Source organism: Tauraco erythrolophus, chromosome Z, assembly GCF_009769465.1.
Source record: "Tauraco erythrolophus isolate bTauEry1 chromosome Z, bTauEry1.pri, whole genome shotgun sequence".
In the NCBI taxonomy this organism is placed as follows: Eukaryota; Metazoa; Chordata; class Aves; order Musophagiformes; family Musophagidae; genus Tauraco; species Tauraco erythrolophus.
In genome coordinates, this window is record NC_141496.1 from 41,850,162 (window position 1) to 41,867,918 (window position 17,757).

General features: G+C 57.6%; 2 protein-coding genes across 2 annotated transcripts; one reads left to right on the top strand and one right to left on the bottom strand.

The window, feature by feature from the left end:
• Positions 1-218: 218 nt before the first annotated feature.
• Positions 219-2,183, top strand: PRSS44 (acrosin). The gene is given in 5 exon segments (XM_086629848.1): positions 219-439; positions 746-1,011; positions 1,291-1,436; positions 1,913-1,935; positions 1,937-2,183. Coding segments are annotated over 5 exon segments (903 nt in total).
• An 11,537-nt stretch (positions 2,184-13,720) lies between these two features.
• Positions 13,721-17,042, bottom strand: LOC147526376 (coiled-coil domain-containing protein 81-like). The gene is made up of 7 exons (XM_086629365.1): positions 16,905-17,042; positions 16,411-16,472; positions 16,107-16,260; positions 15,463-15,719; positions 15,059-15,144; positions 14,495-14,589; positions 13,721-13,830 (listed from the first exon to the last, which is right to left on the bottom strand). The coding sequence occupies exons 1-7, from the start codon at positions 16,975-16,977 to the stop codon at positions 13,721-13,723; spliced, it is 837 nt and encodes a 278-aa protein (XP_086485491.1). The 5' UTR covers positions 16,978-17,042.
• Between the last annotated feature and the right edge of the window lie 715 nt (positions 17,043-17,757).

Genomic DNA, 17,757 nt, shown 5'->3' on the forward strand with positions numbered 1-17,757 from the left:
ACGCCACAGCTTGTTAAACCCTGTCTGGGAGCCTTGGCTCCTTGCCAGCACCCGGGCTGCTAGCACAGCTCGTCGGTGGGGCTAAAGCAGAAGCAGGGGCGGATGGACGCACGTGCCATGGGGTTCCCTGGCCCTGCTGTCCATTCAACGGGGATCGTGGGGAGGGAAGATGGCTGACTTTCAGCTGGAACAGCAGCAAGCCACGGAGCAGGACAGTAATGAGCTTATGGTTACAGAGGGACCTGCGGCTCCGGCACATGGATTATCACTATGGCACGTCGCGTGTTGTGGGTGGCAAAGATGCCCAGCCAGGGGCTTGGCCCTGGATCGTCAGCATCCAGGACCCCTGGGAAAGAGGCACGGGGCATGTGTGTGGAGAGTCCCCACCCATCAGCCCACAGTGGGTCCTCACGGCAGCCCACTGCTTCATTGAGGGGAGGTAAGGAAGACGATATTCCCACAACACTAGCAGGTGCACCGTCCGCAGCACCACGTGCTCCTCCCATCCCCTTTCCTTGCAGTCCACCCAGTGCCTGGGCACTCCCGAGCTCAGCTGAGAGACGGACAGCTCAGGAGAAGGCTTGGCTCTTGTCAGCCTTCCTTGTGCCTAAGGCATGCTGCAGCAGTTGCACCCTCCGTAGCGCCGCTTTCCTCTCTCCCGTGGGAAGGAGAAGGCAGGGAACTGCTGGGCTGCTGCAGCACGTGGCTCCGTTCCCTCTGACCCCTCTCTCCATCTGCCTTCCAGGCATGTCAGCATGTGGCACGTGGTGATCAGGGCCACCCGCTTGACTCAGCCGGGCCCCGAGACCCAAGTGCGGCACATTAAGCGGGTGGTGGTGCACAAACACTACTGTAACATCTCGGAGTGCAACAACATCATGCTGCTGGAGCTGGACCAGCCTGTGCAGTGCGGCTATGACATCCAGCTCACCTGTGTGCCCAACGCCTGGCTGAGAGTGTCGCAGCTGAGCACCTGCTACATCAGTGGTTGGGGTGCCACAGGCACCAGATGTGAGTTCCCCAGAAGCGCTCATGTCCTAAGTGCAAGCTTGGCACGCTGGGGAGACGGGCTGGGCTTCCTGAGAGCAGAGGTGAAAGCCAGAGTCAGGCTGCGGGGATGTACGCATTTAGAGAGATGGGCCTGAGCCATTCCCCAAAGCAAGACGAAAGGGAAACCCCAGTACAAGGCCTTCAGGACGCAAAGCCAAGCCCTAGGGAAGGGGTTTGCCCAGACAGGGCAGGAGAACTGTCGACGAGCTGTTGGGTGTTAATTCCTTTCGGTGCTCACAGCTGGAGGATCAGCTGATGTCCTGCAGGAGGCCAAGGTCCGCCTCATCGATGTCAAGCTCTGTAACAGCAGCCGGGGCTACAGAGGGGTCATCCACAGCCACAACTTGCGTGCTGGCTATCCGCAGGGCGGCATCGACACCTGCCAAGTAGGAGCGCACGGCAAGTCAGCCCCCAGCAGCAGCACTGGCAGGCCCGTCCCGGCTCAAACATACCCCGGCACGTGCTCTGCCTGCCAAGTGACCCTCCCACTGCGGGGTCGCCACCCATGCCTGTTGGGGCTCACCTCCCCTTCCCCAGCTGCAGGTCCCTGCCCAGTACCCTGCCTTGTCCCAGAAGCATGCGACTCTGCCCAGAAAGCCCAGCCACTGCTCTTGGCAGTCCACAGCTCCAGATCCCAATCCCTCTTCCACACATCCCGGATCACAGGGCAGAGAGGAGAAAGAGCCCTACCTTACAGGCCCGCAACGCCCTCCCAGAGAAGATTCTCTAGGCCCTGGCACCTGCGCAGCGCCTTTCTGGACACTGAAGACAGCACTGGCAGGTGCTGGGGGAGAGAAGACGGCCAACCCTAGTGCTGACGGTGGCCACCAACAGCACCTTAATCCCCTCTCCTCTGCTGCAGGGTGACAGTGGTGGTACTCTCATCTGGAGACGCCACCTACGACTACTACTGGCTCACTGGAGTGACCAGCTGGGGGAAAGGCTGTGCGAGACCAAACCAGCCCGGAGTCTACACCTCCACCCAGCACTTTTACAACTGGATCCTGCTACTGGATCCAGTCCTGCGCTGGACTGCACCCAGCTCCAGCATCGCAGGCGTGGAGTCATTTTCTCACTGCCTCAGCCCCCTTTCAGAGGCCAAGACCAACACCAACACAATAAGGCAGGTTTAGCACCTGCCCCTTTCCACTGCAGAAGCTGGTGGAATTCTTTACTTGGGTGCAGGAGCTCCTGCAGGCCCTAAGGGAAAAAGGGCTTGAGCCGTGGCGAAGAGGATTCAGTGCAGGCTGCAGGCGACCACGACCACTTCCTTCTGGGGCAACACCTGCTGATCCAAAGGCGGCCTTAGTGTCCAAGGGCTGCTCTGTCCTGCCCACTCTCCTCTGAGGGCACACGAATGCTGAAGGGGACTTAGTGCTGGAAATAAAGTTGCCAGTTTTCACAGCTAACCATGCTTGCGTCCAGTTCAGTCTCCTGGGCAACGCAAGGACTTCCATGCCTGGCACCTGCTGGTTGGTTTGCTTGTTGACTGAGCCATGCACCTCATCACAACCATCTGTTCTATTTTTTTTTTGGGAGCCATCACAAATCCTTTTCTGTGTGGCCCCACTCTGTAGCTGGTGCAAGGCTGAGTCCAGAGGTCTGGCTGTTGCAATGGCAGAAGGGCACACAGGTTCTAGGGACTCGGCAGCTGGAAACACCCAGTGCCTGGGCCAGCTACTGGTGGGAGCGCTGTGCGCATGTTCAGTGCATGAGTGAACTTGAGGCTGGACTGGCTCACGAGCAAGAGGAGAGAGACCCTTTCAGTCATGCGGACGGCATGTGGTTGCAGCCCACCTGATCGCTCAGCCCCACAGACCTTACAAGAGGAGCAGGCCTGCCGGCCACATCTCCACCTGCCTCAGCTTGAACGTCCAACACAGAGCACAGGATTTACTGCCCAGCACGCCTCACAGGCTCGGTCATCTCCCCATGCCACAGGTTGCTACCCCAGCACTCCATTAGTCAGAGGTGTCACTGAGCCACAGCTGCAGGGCAGCTCTAAGGTTGAACTGGGTTAGTTGAGGGCAGGGATGTGGGTGGCCTGGTGGATTTGGGATAGGGTTCCGGTGTGGAGCAACTGAAGGGGATGGAGCAGCAAGAGGTTAGGAGCAGTGACAGCAGGAAGGCTTAGGAGCGCGGTTTGGTATGCAGCAGGGGCACGTATATTGCAGCATAATGAGGAATTTTGAGAGAGTCTGAGATTTTGTGAGGGGTTTTGGGGCTTCCTGAGAGGCTTTAGGGATGTTCTGCAGGGTTTTGGGGGATGCCTGAGAGGCTTTGGGAGTCTGTGAACATCTAGTGCAGCATAATGAGGAGTTATGAGTGGTTTTGGGGGCTCCCTTAAGGGTTTGGGGGGTCTCTGAATGTCTATTGCAGCATCATGAGGAGCTCTGAAGAAGTCTGAAAGTCTGTGAGGAGATCTGGGGGCTCTCTGAAGGGTTTTGAGGGTCTATGAACATCTACTGCAGCATAATGAGGAATTATGAGCGGTTTTGGGGGTTGCCTGAAGGGTTTTGGGGGTCTGTGAATGTCTATTGCAGCATCATGATGAGTTTTGAGGGAATTTGAGAGTCTATGAAGGGTTTCGGGGGGATCCCTGATGGTTTTTGTGGGTATCTGAACATCTTGTAATGTTCACAGACCCACATCTACTATCCTTTATTGCTCTTCCATGTGGGTGGTGATGAAACTGAAACACGGAGTCCACGGTCAATCGAGAGAGATTTCAGGACCCTGGGACAGCTGGTAAGAGGATCTGGGGCACAGGTAATTTTTTCGTCCATCTTTCCAGTTGTGAGCAGTGACACTGGAAGAAGCAAATGCATCCAGTCGATTAATATGTGGCTCCGTGGCTGGTGTCATCGCCACAATTTTGTCTTTTTCGATAATGGGATGGGCCACATGGCACCAGGCCTACTGGCACCGATGGGACTTGCCTTTCTTAGAGGGGAACGAGGGTCTTAGCACAACAGCTAGCAGGGCTCATTGACAGGGCTTTAATCTAGATTCCAAGGGGGAGGGGGGTAATATCGAGAATGATAAAGATATGCTGGAAGTAACTGAAGAACAGAAGAAAGGAATTCCAGCCGCTCCAGCCAGGAAGTCAGATTCATCTGGGGTCCAACTTAAATGCCTTTATGCCAATGTGCGCAGCATGGGGAATAAGCAAGAGGAGTTAGAGGTGTGTGCGCGTCTGTTGGAATATGATCTTACTGGCATCATGGAGATATGGTGGGATGAATCCTATGACTGGAGTGTCAGAATAGAAGGATACAGGATCTTTAGGAAGGACAGGCAGGGGAGAAGACGAGGAGGGGTTGCTCTCTATGTCAAAGACCAGCTGGAGTGCACGGAGCTGCACCTGGGGACGGATGAGGTCCAAACTGAGGGGTTAGGATTAAAGGGAGAGCAGGGACAGGGGACATAGTAGTGGGGGTCTGTTAAGACCACCTGACCAGGAGGACCGGTAAATATAGCCCCCATTTTTAAAAAGGAAAAAAAAAGACTCAGGGAACTACAGGCCAGTCAATCTCACCTCTGTGCCCGGCAAGATCATGGAGCAGATCCTCCTGGCGAATATGCTAAGGCACATAGAAAATAAGGAGGTGACTGGTGACAGCCAACATGGCTTCACTAGGGGCAAATCCTGCCCGACTAATTTGATGACCTTCTACGATGAGGTTACAGCATTGATGGATAGGGGAAGAGCAACTGACATCGTCTACCTGGACTTATCCAAAGCATCTGATAGTGTCCCACACGACATCCTTGTCTCTAAATTGGAGAGACATGGTTTTGATGGATGAACCACTTGGTGGATAAGGAATTGGCTGGATGGTCGCACTCAAAGAGTTGTGGTCAACGGTTCAATGTCCAGGAGAAGGCTGGTGACGAGTGGTGTTCCTCAGGGGTCGGTACTGGGACCAGTGCTATTTAACATCTTTGTTGGCGACATGGACAGTGGGATCGAGTGCACCCCCAGCAAGTTTGCAGATGACACCAAGTTGTGTGGTGTTGTGGACACGCTGGAGGGAAGGGATGCCATCCAGAGGGACCTTGACAGGCTGGAGAGGTGGGCCTGTGAAACCTCATGAAGTTCAACAAGGCCAAGTGCAAGGTCCTGCACGTGGGTTGGGGCAATCCCAAGCATAAGTACAGGCTGGGTGGAGAATGGATTGAGAGCAGCCCTGAGGAGAAGGACTTGGGAGTGCTGGTTGATGAGAAGCTCAACATAAGCCAGCAATGTGCGCTTGCAGCCCAGAAAGCCAACCGTATCCTGGGCTGCATCCAAAGCAGCATGGCCAGCAGGTTGAGGGAGGTGATTCTGCCCCTCTACTCAGCTCTCATGAGACCCCACCTGGAATACTGTGTTCAGCTCTGGAGTCCCTGTCATGGTTGGAGGGGGGGTGGTTCTGGTGGCAGGAGAGGGGTTTTGCTCCCTGCGACCTCCCCAGTTTTGGAACCGGGTTAGGCTTAGTTCTGGCCACCAGATCAGACTGCCATCACCCTCGGGGTTGAGCCAATAGGGCGCCTCTGCGAATTGCCCTATTTAAGTCAGGACAAAGGAACCGGAAAAGGTGCTTCGCCCAGGATCGAGCAGAGAAGGGAGGAGGGCACTGTCCCTGCTCCCTGGCTCCCGGCCGGGCGGCTGCCTGCGTCAGGCCGGTGCCGCCCATGGAGAATGGCGGGGGCGCAGCCAGCTGGGGAACTCAGGGGCACCCCACTCCCGGGGTGCCCACTGGGCTGAGTTCACCTGGAAAGGACTGAGATCTGAGAGAAACAGCCGCATCGACAGCAGGTCAGTGAGGATGGAGCGGGAGGAGGTGTGCCGGAGCCGAGTTTCCCCTGCGGCTGATGGTGAGATAGCAGGCGGCCCCCCTGCCACCAGGATGGCCTCAGTGGAGCAGAGACCCACTCGCAGTCCGTGGGGAGAAGATGCCTGAGCCTGAGGATGGTCGTGTTGGGATGCACGACAAGGCAGAGAGGCTTCTGGAGTCTGCGTGACAACCCACGCCGGAGCGAGTGGCTACAGCTCCCTAAGTACCCGAGACTGTGGTAAAGCCCACACCGGAGCAATCTGTGGGGAAGGATTGTTTCCAGTGGGCTGGACTCACGCTGGAGAAGTTTGTGGATTTTTTCCTCGTGGGTAGGGGATCCATTGGAGCAGGGGAAAAGGGTGTAAGGACTCCTTCTCCTTTAAGAAAGAAGCAGCAGTAACAGCACGGAATGAACTGACCTGCACTCCCCCAGTCCCTGCCCCCTGTGCTGCTGGGGGGAGGAGGTAGAGCCGGGAGGAAAAGGAAAGGGTGGGGGGAAGGTGTCGGTTTTAAGATCTGGTTTTGTTTCTTTCTGTCCTCTCAAGTAATCGGTTTTTGTTTCCCTTTGTCCTTCTAAGTAATCATTAATAAACTCTTTTGCTTTGAGAAAGCCCTGTCTGGTTTGCCCAGGACCATGGCTGGTGGGTGCTCCCTCTGTTCTTGTCTCAACCCTCAGTCCCTTTGTTTTCTTTTCCTCTCCTCTCTACTTTACTGGAGAAGGAGAGACTGTGTGAGTTTTAGTTGCTAGATCAGCCTAAAACCACGACAGTCCCCAACACAAGAAGGACATGGAACTACTGGAACGAGTCCAGAGGAGGGCCACGAAGATGATCAGAGGGCTGAAGCACCCCTCCTATGAAGACAGGCTGAGAGAGTTGGGGCTGTTCAGCCTGGAGAAGAGAAGGCTCCGGGATGATCTTATGGCAGCCTTCCAGTAATTAAAGGGGGCCTACAGGAAAGCTGGAGAGGGACTTTTTACAAGGGCATATAGTGATAGGAGAAGGATCAATGGATTTAAACTGAAAGAGGGCAGATTTAGATTAGATATAAGGAAGAAATTTTTCACTCAGAGGGTGGTGAGGCACTGGAACAGATTGCCCAGAGAAGTTGTAGGTGCCCCATCCCTGAAAGTGTTAAGGCCAAGCTGGATGAGGCTTTGGGCAACCTGGTGTAGTGAAGAGTTTCCCTGCCCATGGCGGGGGAGTTGGAACTAGATGATCTTTGAGGTCCCTTCCAAGCCTAACCATTCTATGATTCTATGATTCTATATTAAGGCGTTATGAGGGGTCTGGGGGCTCCCTGAGCAGTTTTTGGGACTCCCTGAGGGGTTTCTCATGATCCCTGAGAGGATTTGGTGGCCTGTGAACGTCTAGTGCAGCATAAGGGCGAATTATTAGGGGTTTTAGGGACTCTCTGAGGGGTTTTGGGGGTCTGTGAACGTCGAGTGCAGCTGAATGATGACTTATGAGGGGTGTTGGGCATACCTTGAGTGATTTTATGGGCTCTCTGCAGGGTTTTTGGGGTCTCCGAGAGATTTTGGGGGTTTCTGAATGTCTATTGCAGCATCATGAGGAGCTTTGAGGGAGTTTGAGAGTTTGTGAGATGTGTGGGCTCCCTGAGGGGTTTGGGAATCTCGGAACATATATTGCAGCATCATGAAGATTTCTGAGGGAGTGTGAGAGTCTCTGAGGGTTTTTTTAGAGGCTCTCTGAGGGGCTTTGTGGGCTCCCCAAGGGCTTTTTTGGATCTCCTAACATCTCTTCAAGCATATTGAGGAATTATGAGGGAGTTTGACATTCTGTGAAGGGTTTAGGGGGCTCCCTGAGGGCTTTAGGGGGTTCTGTGAATGCTCTGGGGGTCTCTGAACATCTCTTGCAGCATCATAAGGGGTTTTGAGGGAGTCTGAGAGACTGTTGGTGGTTTTGGGGGCTGAAGGGGTTTGGGGCTCTGTGAACATCTAGTGCAGCATAATGAGTCATGAGGGGTTCTGAGGCTTCCCTGAGAGATTTATGGGGCTCTCTAAAGGGGTTTGTGGAATCCCTGAGGGAGTTTCAGGGTCTGTGAATGTCTATTGCAGCATGAGGATTATGAGGGGTTTTGGGGACTCCCTGAGAGTTTGATAGTCTGTGAATATCTAGTGCAGCATAAGAAAGAATGATGAGGAGCTCAGGGTCTCTCTGAGAGGTTTCAGGAGTCTCTGAATGTCTATTGCAGCATAATGAGGAGTTATGAGGGGGTTTGGGGCCTCCCTGAGAGCTTTTGGGGGTCTCTGCATGTTTACTGAAGCATCCTGAGGAGTTATCAGGGAATTTCAGAGTCTGTGATGAGATTTAGGGGCTCTCTGAGGGGTCTTGGGGGTCTCTGAAGGTCTACTGCAGCATAATAAAGAGTTCTGAGAGGTTTTGGGATCTCCCTGAGGGGTTTGAGTGGTTTGTGAAAGTCTACTGTAGCACAATGAGGAGTTCTGAGGGGTTCTGGGGGCTTCCTGAAGGAGTTTTGGGGGTCTGTGAAGGTCTACTGCAGCATAGTCAGGGGTCTTCAGGAAGCTTGAGAGTCTGTGAGGGAGTTTTGGGGCTCCTTCATGGGTTTTGGAGGTGTCTGAATGTTTATTGAAGCATAATGAGGGGTTATGAGGGGGTGTGGGGGCTTCCTGAAGGGTTTTCTTGGCTTCTTGAGAAGTTTTGGGGTCTCTGAACATATATTGCACCATAATGAGCAGTTCTGAGACAGTCTGAGAGCCTCTGAACAGTTTTTCAGGCTCCCTAAAAGGTCTTTTAGGGTCTGTGAACATATATTGCAGCATAATGACGAGTTATGAGAGAGTCTGAGAGTCTCTGAGGAGATATGGAAGCTCTCTGAAGGGTTTTGGGGCTCTCTGATGGGTTTGGGGCATCTCTGAACATCTATTGCAGCATAATGCGGAGTTACGAGGGGTTTTGAGGACTCACTGTTGAATTTCCGGAACTCTCTGAAAGGTTTTAGGGAATCCCTAACAGGTTTTGGAGGCTCCCTGAGGGGTTCTGGGCATCTCTGAATGTCTGTCACAGCACAGTGAGGAGTTATGAGGGATTTGGGCACTCCCTGAGGGCTTTTAGGGACTCTCTGAGGAATTTCAGGGAATCCCTGAGAGGCTCTTGAGGCTCTGTCAGTGTCTAGTGCAGCATAATGAGGACTTATGAGGGATTTTCGGGGCTCTCTGAGGGGTTTTGAGGGTCTGTGAATATATATTGCAGCATAATGATGAGTTACAAGGCAACTTGAGAGTCTGTGATGTGATCTGGGGCTCCCTGAGGAGTTCTGGGGGCTCCCTGAGGGCTTTTGGGGGTCTATGAACGTCTAGTGCAGCATCATGATGAGTTCTGAGAGAATCTGAGAGTCTGCAAAGGGTTTTGGGGGCTCCCTGATTAGATCTGGGAGCCCACATACATTTTTTTCCAAAGTAAAACACCTAAAGAAAGTAAACTTACCTCATTTAAGTGCTCCAGCAAGGCCATGTCTTACAGTAACTGGGTTGTTTGGATTTGTACAAAATTGATGTAAAGCTGGAAAGAAAACGTCTCCTTTTCCTGCCATAATCCAGGAGGAAAAGGTGCTGCTGGGCTGGCACCAGTTGCGGTAGCTGTGAGAGGAGGGCAGACAGGGTGGAGCCATCAGCGCTCGCTGCCAGCAGCGGCTCAAGCTCTGGAAGCGCAGCGCCTCGGAGCCTGGGTGGGGGGAAGCAGGGACACTGTCACTGGCTGGGCTACAAAGTACCACCACCCCTGCCTCCCTCGGCAATGGCGCTGCCATCTCCCCCTGCCCAACTCGCCCTTGCAGAGGGAGACACCGGACGGTGGCCACATCCTCCCCCTCCTCCCCATCCTTCAGGCTGCTGCGAGGAAGGGATGTGGGTGAGGCGATGGCGGGCAGCCCCACGGCTAGCATCGCCCCCACCCATCCTCGTCCACTCCCCCCGCCCTCCTCAGCCTCACCCACACGTCCTCCTCAGCATCCCTCGGGTCCCAGCCGAGAAGTCCGGTGGCCCGGGGCTGCCATCCAGTGGCAAAGCCGCGGGATACTGACTGTGTGAGCCGGTGGCTGCCATGGAGATGGGGGGTTCTCCAACACGGGGGCGGCTGAGGAGGGGAGGGGAGAGAGGGAGGCGGGTGGAAGTGGGGAAGAGGCGCCGCGGGGGCCTGGGCCGGGGGCTGCCGGGCCTCGGCGGAGACCTCACGGGCGCCATGTCGCAGCGTGACCCGCACCCCAGTGGCGCCCGCCCCCTGCTCACCTCGGCCTTCACCAGGATAGGCTGCGACAGCTGCCAGTCTCCTGAGGCGGTGCTGCCTCTGATTGGCTCCCAGGTGGTCCGGCTGCTGTGGCTCAGGGCTCGCCCCTCACCTGAGGGGATGACATCTGACTGGACACCGCGGCTGTCACTCTACGCTGGTTTCAGACCCACCCTCCCTGATGGTCATGCTCTCTCTTATTGGCTGCCTGAGCGGTCACTCTATGCCCCGCCCTGCCGCTCCTGACCAGTGCCCGCCCTCCCCTGGAGTGATATTTCCTCCGATTGGCTGCCTGATTACAACGCACTCGTGTGCCTTGCCCCCACCCCTCCCATCCCCAAACGCGATTGGCTGTCTTGTGCCCGCTGACTCTGCCACAGGCTACTGGGCAGATGACGCCCGGTCACGAGCTCCGCCTTCGGGGCTGAGACGCGCTGGTTGGAGCCGTGGTCCCTGCAAAGGCTGTAGCTCGTTAAAGGCGGGTCGGGACCCTGAAAATGGCGATATTGGCCCTAAAACCGGGGCTTTGTGCCGTGAAGTGGTGGGCTAAGTGCTGGAAATGCTGCTTTGGCCCCTGCGAACGAGGGGAACCTCTGGGCTCCGATCTGGGCTGCAGCGCCCGGCAGCTCCGGGCACCGCAGCGCCCGCTGCCCTGCCCTGAGTGACGCCGGAGCGGGTGGAGCCCGAAGTCACAGGGCGAAGGAACTCACAGAACGTGTTGTGGACCTTTGATGGCCATTTCACAGGGGCGGTCCGTCGGCCGACGGAATGATCCCCGTGTGGTGTATCAAAGGATGGCAAGGGGAGTGGTGGTTAATGAGGATGTACTGGATAGTGAGGGACCTGAGCTTAGTAGGAATGGTAGGGAATAAGGGGTGGAAAATGGACTGGTGTGGTTTGACCCCAGCTGGTAACTGAGCACCACCCAGCAGCTTGCTCACGCTCCCCACTGGGACGGCGGGAGAGAATCGGAAGGGTAAAAGTGAGAAAACTCGAGGGCTGAGATAAAAACAGTTTACTGACAGAAATATAATAACAATAATAACAAAAAAATGAAAAGGAAAACAACAAAGAGAAATAAAACTATGATTCTGTGATTCTATAAGTAGAATGATTGCCAACATATGTCTTTATGCATGCAGACATAGCATCGTTTTGAGCACCTCAGGGTCCGAGCTTTGGGATTTTACGACCCAGCACCCATCTCTGCGCAGATAAGTAACAAACATCTGGACTCCGTGCGTAGATTGGCTTTTTGCAAGAACCCCAGTTTTTGGGACAACAGTCCTTCAGACTCTTCTGGTTTAACGATTGGTCTGGCTTCGTATTCAGGGATTTGAGGGAAACAAAGAATCATCTTCCCCCGGTTCACTACCGTCAGAGTCACCCCATATATTTCTGTGGAGAAATATAGATTTTAAAATTTTATCTGCATGCGTTCCTGGGAACAGCAATTGTGGCTCACCTCAAAGTTGCTTTAATATTACAGCTTGGAAGCTGAACTTTGGTGGACAGTGTTCTACCATTCCCCCCATTTTTGGTTATTATTCCACAGAGCCACAAAACGTCATCCGTCAGGCAGGTCTCTCCTTCCAGCCTCCAGCCCCCTTCGGAAGACCCTCTCTACAGCCCCGGCCCCATCCTCAAGGTTTCCACAGCTCGTCTCCACTTTGGCTCACACTGGCAAGGGCCCCCGCGGACCTTAACGTTGCTCGTGAGCTCCTTCAGGGCTGGGAGCTTCTTGGGCCACAAAAGGTTAAAGAGCGGGTACTTGGTCATCTTTCCCACACTGCAATGAAGCATCTGGGTTACAGGTGCTTGTGCTGCTGCTCAAAAACCCTTTTCCTCCTCCACTTCCTCCTTGCCACTTCACTAAGCTTCCAACCAGGGGGCTGCAGGCACCCCCGTCCCCTCGGCCGCCGCAGAGAAAAGCACTGCAGGGAGCAGCACGGTCGCTCAGCTGGGCACAGGCACCAGCAGCCTTTATTCCGCACGTTCCCCTGTGCAAAGGGTTAATTCTCCTCGCCCGGGGCACCGCTTGCTGACAGCTCTCCCGCTGAAGAGGGTGGCCGCCGTGAGGGCTACGGCCGCTGCCTCTGGACTCTCCGGGGCTGCTCGCAGGTTCTTGGCGCGCCCGACAGCCCCTGTGCCTTGGCGCGGCGCTCCAGCAGTGCCGTCCTCTCCCCCCTGCTGAAGGACGCGGAAGAAAGGGCGTCAGCAACGCCCCGACACCTGGCTCAGGCCAGCGGCTCCTGGAGGTGCTGCCGAGGCCGCTGCTGTGAGCGGCATCTCGGGAGACCTCGTGCCCCAACCACACCGCCGCGAGAAGGGCGCAGCTCAGCCGGGGGCGAAGCCGGCAGGGCCGAGAGCTGGGATCGAGCGGGCTCGGCAGCGGAGCGCCGGGTACCCGGGAGTCACTGAGTGGGGAGGGCAAGCAGAGGCTGCCCCTTTGGGAAGGCAGTGCCCAGCAGCTGAGCCAGCCTTGGCTCTCCCGGCCCTTTGCCAGAGGCGGCACACACTTACTCTTCCCAGGCTGTCCTTGGGAGGTGCAGCTCTGCCCGCCCCTCCGACGCTCTCTGCCGTGCAGGGCTTTGGCACCTCTCCTCCTCCCGCAGCCTCTCCTGCAGCTTCTCGGCATAGGCCTTTCTCCGGAGGTGGGGAGGGCGATAGGGCTCCTCAACCAGACACGGGCAGAGGCTCTGCAAAGGCACAAGCGACTCTCCTAAAGCACTGCCACCGCCGGCTGGGATGCTTTGGCCCGGAGCCATAGGGCCAGCTCCTTCAGCAGGAACACGGGCAGGGCAGTGGGCAGAGAGAAGACCTCTGCCTGGCCAGTTTGCCACAGCACTGCCGCCTGGCCCATGCCAGGAGACCCTGCTGGCTCCCCTCCAAGGGAGCAGGGAGGGAAGGTTTCCTTCTCCTGCGGGCTGGAAAGCGCACGACAGACCTGGCCTCGCTCCATGTCCTGCCCCGTTCTATCGGCGTGGTATTTGCGCCACACCGCCGCTTCCACCTCTTGGCGCCTGGATGCCATCAGCAGCTGGAGTTGTTTTTCTGCCCTCTCAGCGCGGTGCGAGCGCGTTCCCTGGAGGCCATGCACACACCCCACGCGCAGCGTTAGTCTCCTCGGGCTTGGGCAGGGCAGGAGGGCAGGGACGGTGGGCAGCTCTTGCTGCCTCTTCTGCCCCGGCCCAGGGTCCGAAATGGGACACGGGGCTGGCAGATCCCTAGGGCATACCGTTCCTGAGGGCTGCGGACCACAGGCAGGGAGCTCCAGGTGTGGCCAAGCTGGAGGTCTGGGCTGCTTCAGCTCATCCTGCTGGATTTCTGGCAGGAATCTAAACAAGTACGGCAGGCTGAGCTTGTGGGAACCCAGTCTGAGCCGGGGACGGGCTCGCAGCCTGTCCCCCGGCTCCGGCACCACTGGGCGGTTTGGCAGGAGGACCACGTGTCCAGCAGGACGTCGTCTCCAGGGCCTTTCGGCATCAGCACGGTCACCCCGGCCAAGGGAAAACATCTCACTCGGATGACAACAAGGGCACGCTGTGCCCCTGCGCCCGCAGCCACGCCGCTCCTCCAGAAGACTCACCTGACTCGGCCCCCGTGCTTGGCTTTAGGCTGCTCGCAAAGCGTTGCCAGCTGCCTGGCTAGAGAAACCCTCCGCTGAGCCAGGAACACCGGATCCAGCACACTCACTGCAAGAGGGAGGCACGAGAATAGCACAACAGCGTCTTTGGGACCGCGGGGGCTGGCCTGAGTGGCAGAGGTGCCCGGTCGTGCTGCGCAAGGCTGGCGACAGTCCTTGCTGCCCCTGGGAGCCACAGTTCCAGGAGGTCCTTGTCCCTTGCCCACACTGGATCTGCTCCAGTGCTGAGCTCCTACTGAGCCACCTGCCTCGCCGGGGCACGGCTTTTCTCCTGCTCTCTCTTGCATCTCTGCTGGCAGCAGGGACCCACCAGTGGGAGGAACTGGGAGGTGCCCAGGGGCCCCAGGGGCCCACTGGGCAGGGGCAAGTGCCCCAGTGCACAAGAGTTTTCCTCCTCATCCAAACACACGGCTTGCGAAAGCAACGCAGGCACGGACCGGCCCGGCCTCGCTGACAGCTTCAGGTAGTGCCTTGGGAAGGCAGCTCCCAGGCGAAACGGGACGCGGAGCCCTGGGCTCCCTTTCCCAGCGCAGGGCTGTCCAGCCCAGAGCCTCTTGCCGAGCAGGCGGCCCCACGTGTCCTAGGACGGTTGCACCAGCTCGCAGAGCTGTCTTCTCCTCTGCCGCGCCGCACACAGTGACCTCAGGTCTCCCGCCCTCGCGAGGACAAGAAGAGTCCCCACACCCCCTGCCAGCACTCAGCTGGGACATTACCTCTGCGGGCACCCCCTCCCCACGGCGCCAACTCTCTCCTGGGCTTCAGAGAGATCGCAAGGGCTGACGCTTGCTGGGGGGTCTCGGCTGCAAACCTGGGAAGAAGAAGGCACCAGCTGGGCAAAAGGGCACCACACTCCCTTGGGGGCTGACGCTCATAAGCGTCTGGCAGGCATCTTTGGGAGCCACAGCCACGTCCTTGGAGGACACAGCACTCTGCGGGACCTGAGGGGCCCCAAGGTCTCCATCAGCCTCTGCAGGTGCTTCCCTCGCCTTCCTGCCAGAAAGCTGACGACCCCCGCACGCGCCCTCCTGGCTGCCCCCGCAGACCCTCCCGCCTCTCTCACTCTCTTGGGCCACACTGAGAGTGGACTGGCCACCTCGTCCACACTCTCCAAGCCGGCCACGAGCGAGCGGTGGGTGGACCAGGAAGCTCTCCTGGGAAAGAGCTGGTCTTGCCTCAGTTTGGCAGGAGAGGAGCCTCGGCAGGAGGGTGTCCCCACAGCAGGGGCTGAGCAGCTGCTCCCTTGACCAGCCAGGGGCTGCAGAAGCCATCCTGCTCACCTTGGCAGCGTGATGACCTCGTCTCGACTGAGCCGACTAAATTCGTTTTTGCCCTCAAAGGCCACAAGAGCCATCATCTTGGAGTCCTGCAAGGGGACAGAGACAGGTCAGCAGCCACCCAGCACGCGTGCTGGTTGCTCACCAAGGGGGCAAACAGTCTCGCTGCCGAGGGACACAAAGGCTGCCTCTCGGAAAGCCTTGCACCACCTCCTCCTCCCTTGATGACATTAGCCTCTCCCTCGAAGGGGCCGAGGCGGCACCGAGCCTTGGCCAAGCTCATGGAGAGCGTGTCTAGGCCAGGTGGCGAGGCAGGTGACGGCAGGCCAGAGAAAGCTGCTGGAGAGAGGTGTGACAGCATTGCCACAGAGTCATGAGGAGGAGCCCTGGAGAAAGGACAAGCTCACCCCGAGCAGAGCTTCCAGCATGTTGCCTGTTGCATCTAGCTCCAGCAGGCACTCATCAAAGAAGGTCATGCTGACCACTGCTCTCCGCACAGCTAGGATGCCAACGCCATTGAAGGTGAACTCCACCTCCTTCTTCTCTTGGAGGGCCCCGGCGAAGAACAGCAGGGTCTCGTGTACGCACTGCTCCACGATTTCTGGCCGGAACCGGATGTCTGTGGCAATCTGCTCAAAGTCGAGCTGAACGCATGGTGTCTCCTCTAAAGAAACAAGCACAAAGCAACCGAGTCGCTCCCACTGCAGTTCAGCCAGCTCTGAGGCCAGGTGCCATCGGCGCCCGGCTCTCGGGCAGCGCTCTGCCAGAGAGCGCTCCCCGTTCAGCTGTGGCCACGTCTCCAGAAGGGATCTGATGGACAGCAGAAGGCAAAGAGAAGCTTTGCCTCCTGCTGCGAGTAACCAGCCGGAGCGAAGGGCGATCTGGGGAGATGAGGCTGGCTCCCCGGGGAGGAGCAGGGTGCTGGGCCACCATATGCGTGCCCACGCTCAGCGCTCTCCGGGTTGGAAGAGCCTTTGCTCAGCTGTGTTGCAGACGTGCCGGCAGCATGCCAAATGCGAGGGCTGTGCCGGGGAAGCGCTCGCCTTCTTACCAGGAATTTTGGTCTTTGCACACTTTAGCTTGTAAAATTTCTTCAGAAATTTGCACGGCTTGAACACAGGCCTCTCGACAAGCAAAACCTTGTCCTCTCCCACCGTGGCCCGCGCTGGGAGAAGTGCAAATGTCCCAATTCCGATCTCCACCGCCTGAAAACGCAAGCAAGCAGAGGGAGCGTTGGCAGGGCTGCGCAGAGGCAGGAAGGCTGCCGGACGACTCGCGTTGCCCAGCGGATGGCATTTTGTGTCCTGCTCCTCCTGGCGGGGCAGGAAGGGGCACGGGCCGGAGACAAGGCTCACCCTCTTCTTCAAGAGCTGTCTCCGGATGTAGCTAGACGTGCCAGCCCAGACTTTGCAGATTTCTGGAAGGCAAAGGAAAGGCACGCCGTGCTCTGAGTCAGCAGCTGCCAAGCACCCAGCACCCCCTGCCCACGGAGGCACACGGTGGAGCGCACTCAAGTGCCTCCTTGCCCTGAGAAAACTCTCGCACCGCCAGGGCTGCCCAGTTGTACTCTTGACCACTCCAGCCTCCAAGAAGCCAGTTTTGTGCCCAGGACGAGCCTGTAGTTCCCCCCTGGGGAAGGGGATCCCACCCTTTGGCATGGGCAGTGGCTAGAGGTCTGGGCTGCCAAAGCTACCCTGGAGCCCCAAGGCACCATCCGTCAGGCAGGGCTCTCCTTGCAGCTGCCAGTCCTCTCCAGAAGACCCTCTCCACAGCCCCCGCCCCATCCTCAGGGTTTCCACAGCTCATCTCCGCTTTGCCTCGCTCCTGCCAGGGCCCCCCAGGGCCTTACCGTTGGTGGTGAGCTCCTTCAGGGTTGGGAGCTTCTCAGGCCCCACGGGGTTAAAGAGCAGGTACTTGGACATCTTTGCTACCCTGCACCACAGCAGCCGGGTTACAGGTGCTTGTCCTGCTGCTCCAAAACCCCTTTCCTCCTCCTCCTCCTCCTCTTCCTCCTTCTCCTCCTCCTCCTCCTCCTCGCCACTGCCCCACGCAGCGTCTGCACGGCTCTCCCGCAGTTCTCCCCTCGCCTCCTCCTGGCAGCAGGAGAGCCCCTGCGCAGCAGAGCACTGGTGAGAGCAGTCCCGGCGTTGCCCAGGCTTTGCCAGGGAGTGTGGCCAGGATACGCGGTGGGGAGGGGGAGCTGTTGCTGTGACGTGGGTGTCCCACTGTGACGCCACGCCATGTCACACAGGGATGCGGGGACCCGCCACCTCGCAGCCTCACCATCTTCTGTCCCCAGCACGGGCAGGACAGCCCCACGGGGCACCTAAGGCTGCTGCACTGACACTCCCACCTGCTTGTCTCAACTTAGCCCCTACTCGGCTGACCACGGAGGCACACTCGGAAGCCAGCAAGGATCGCGCAGTGATGCTGAAGGGGCTTTGTGCACTCAGAACAGGGCTGGAAGGTCCACCCAAGGCCCCAAGGGGAAGCAAGCCGGAGCTTCAGTTCACCAGATGCCCTTCTATCCCTAGAGCCACTGGGATGGAGCTCTTTCACCACACCAGAACCCACAAAGGAGGACCGCAACAGCACGTGGTGCACGGGCTGCTGCAAAGACACGACGTGCCTTGCAAATGCATCCTGCCAGGCACGCTCGTAGTCCTCAAAGACTGCACTAGGCAAGACTGTCGGCTTCCCAA

What these genes read in the sequence shown, in the direction of transcription:
- LOC147526376 (XM_086629365.1), bottom strand. Translation starts at nt 16,977, where the DNA reads ATGTCCAAGTACCTGCTCTTTAACCCCGTGGGGCCTGAGAAGCTCCCA. An exon ending in GAAGGAGCTCACCACCAACG is followed by an intron (nt 16,473 to 16,904) that starts GTAAGGCCCTGG and finishes TTTGCCTTCCAG; the next exon opens with AAATCTGCAAAGTCTGGGCT. An exon ending in GGGAGGGGGTGCCCGCAGAG is followed by an intron (nt 13,831 to 14,494) that starts GTAATGTCCCAG and finishes TCCCTCTTGCAG; the next exon opens with TGAGTGTGCTGGATCCGGTG.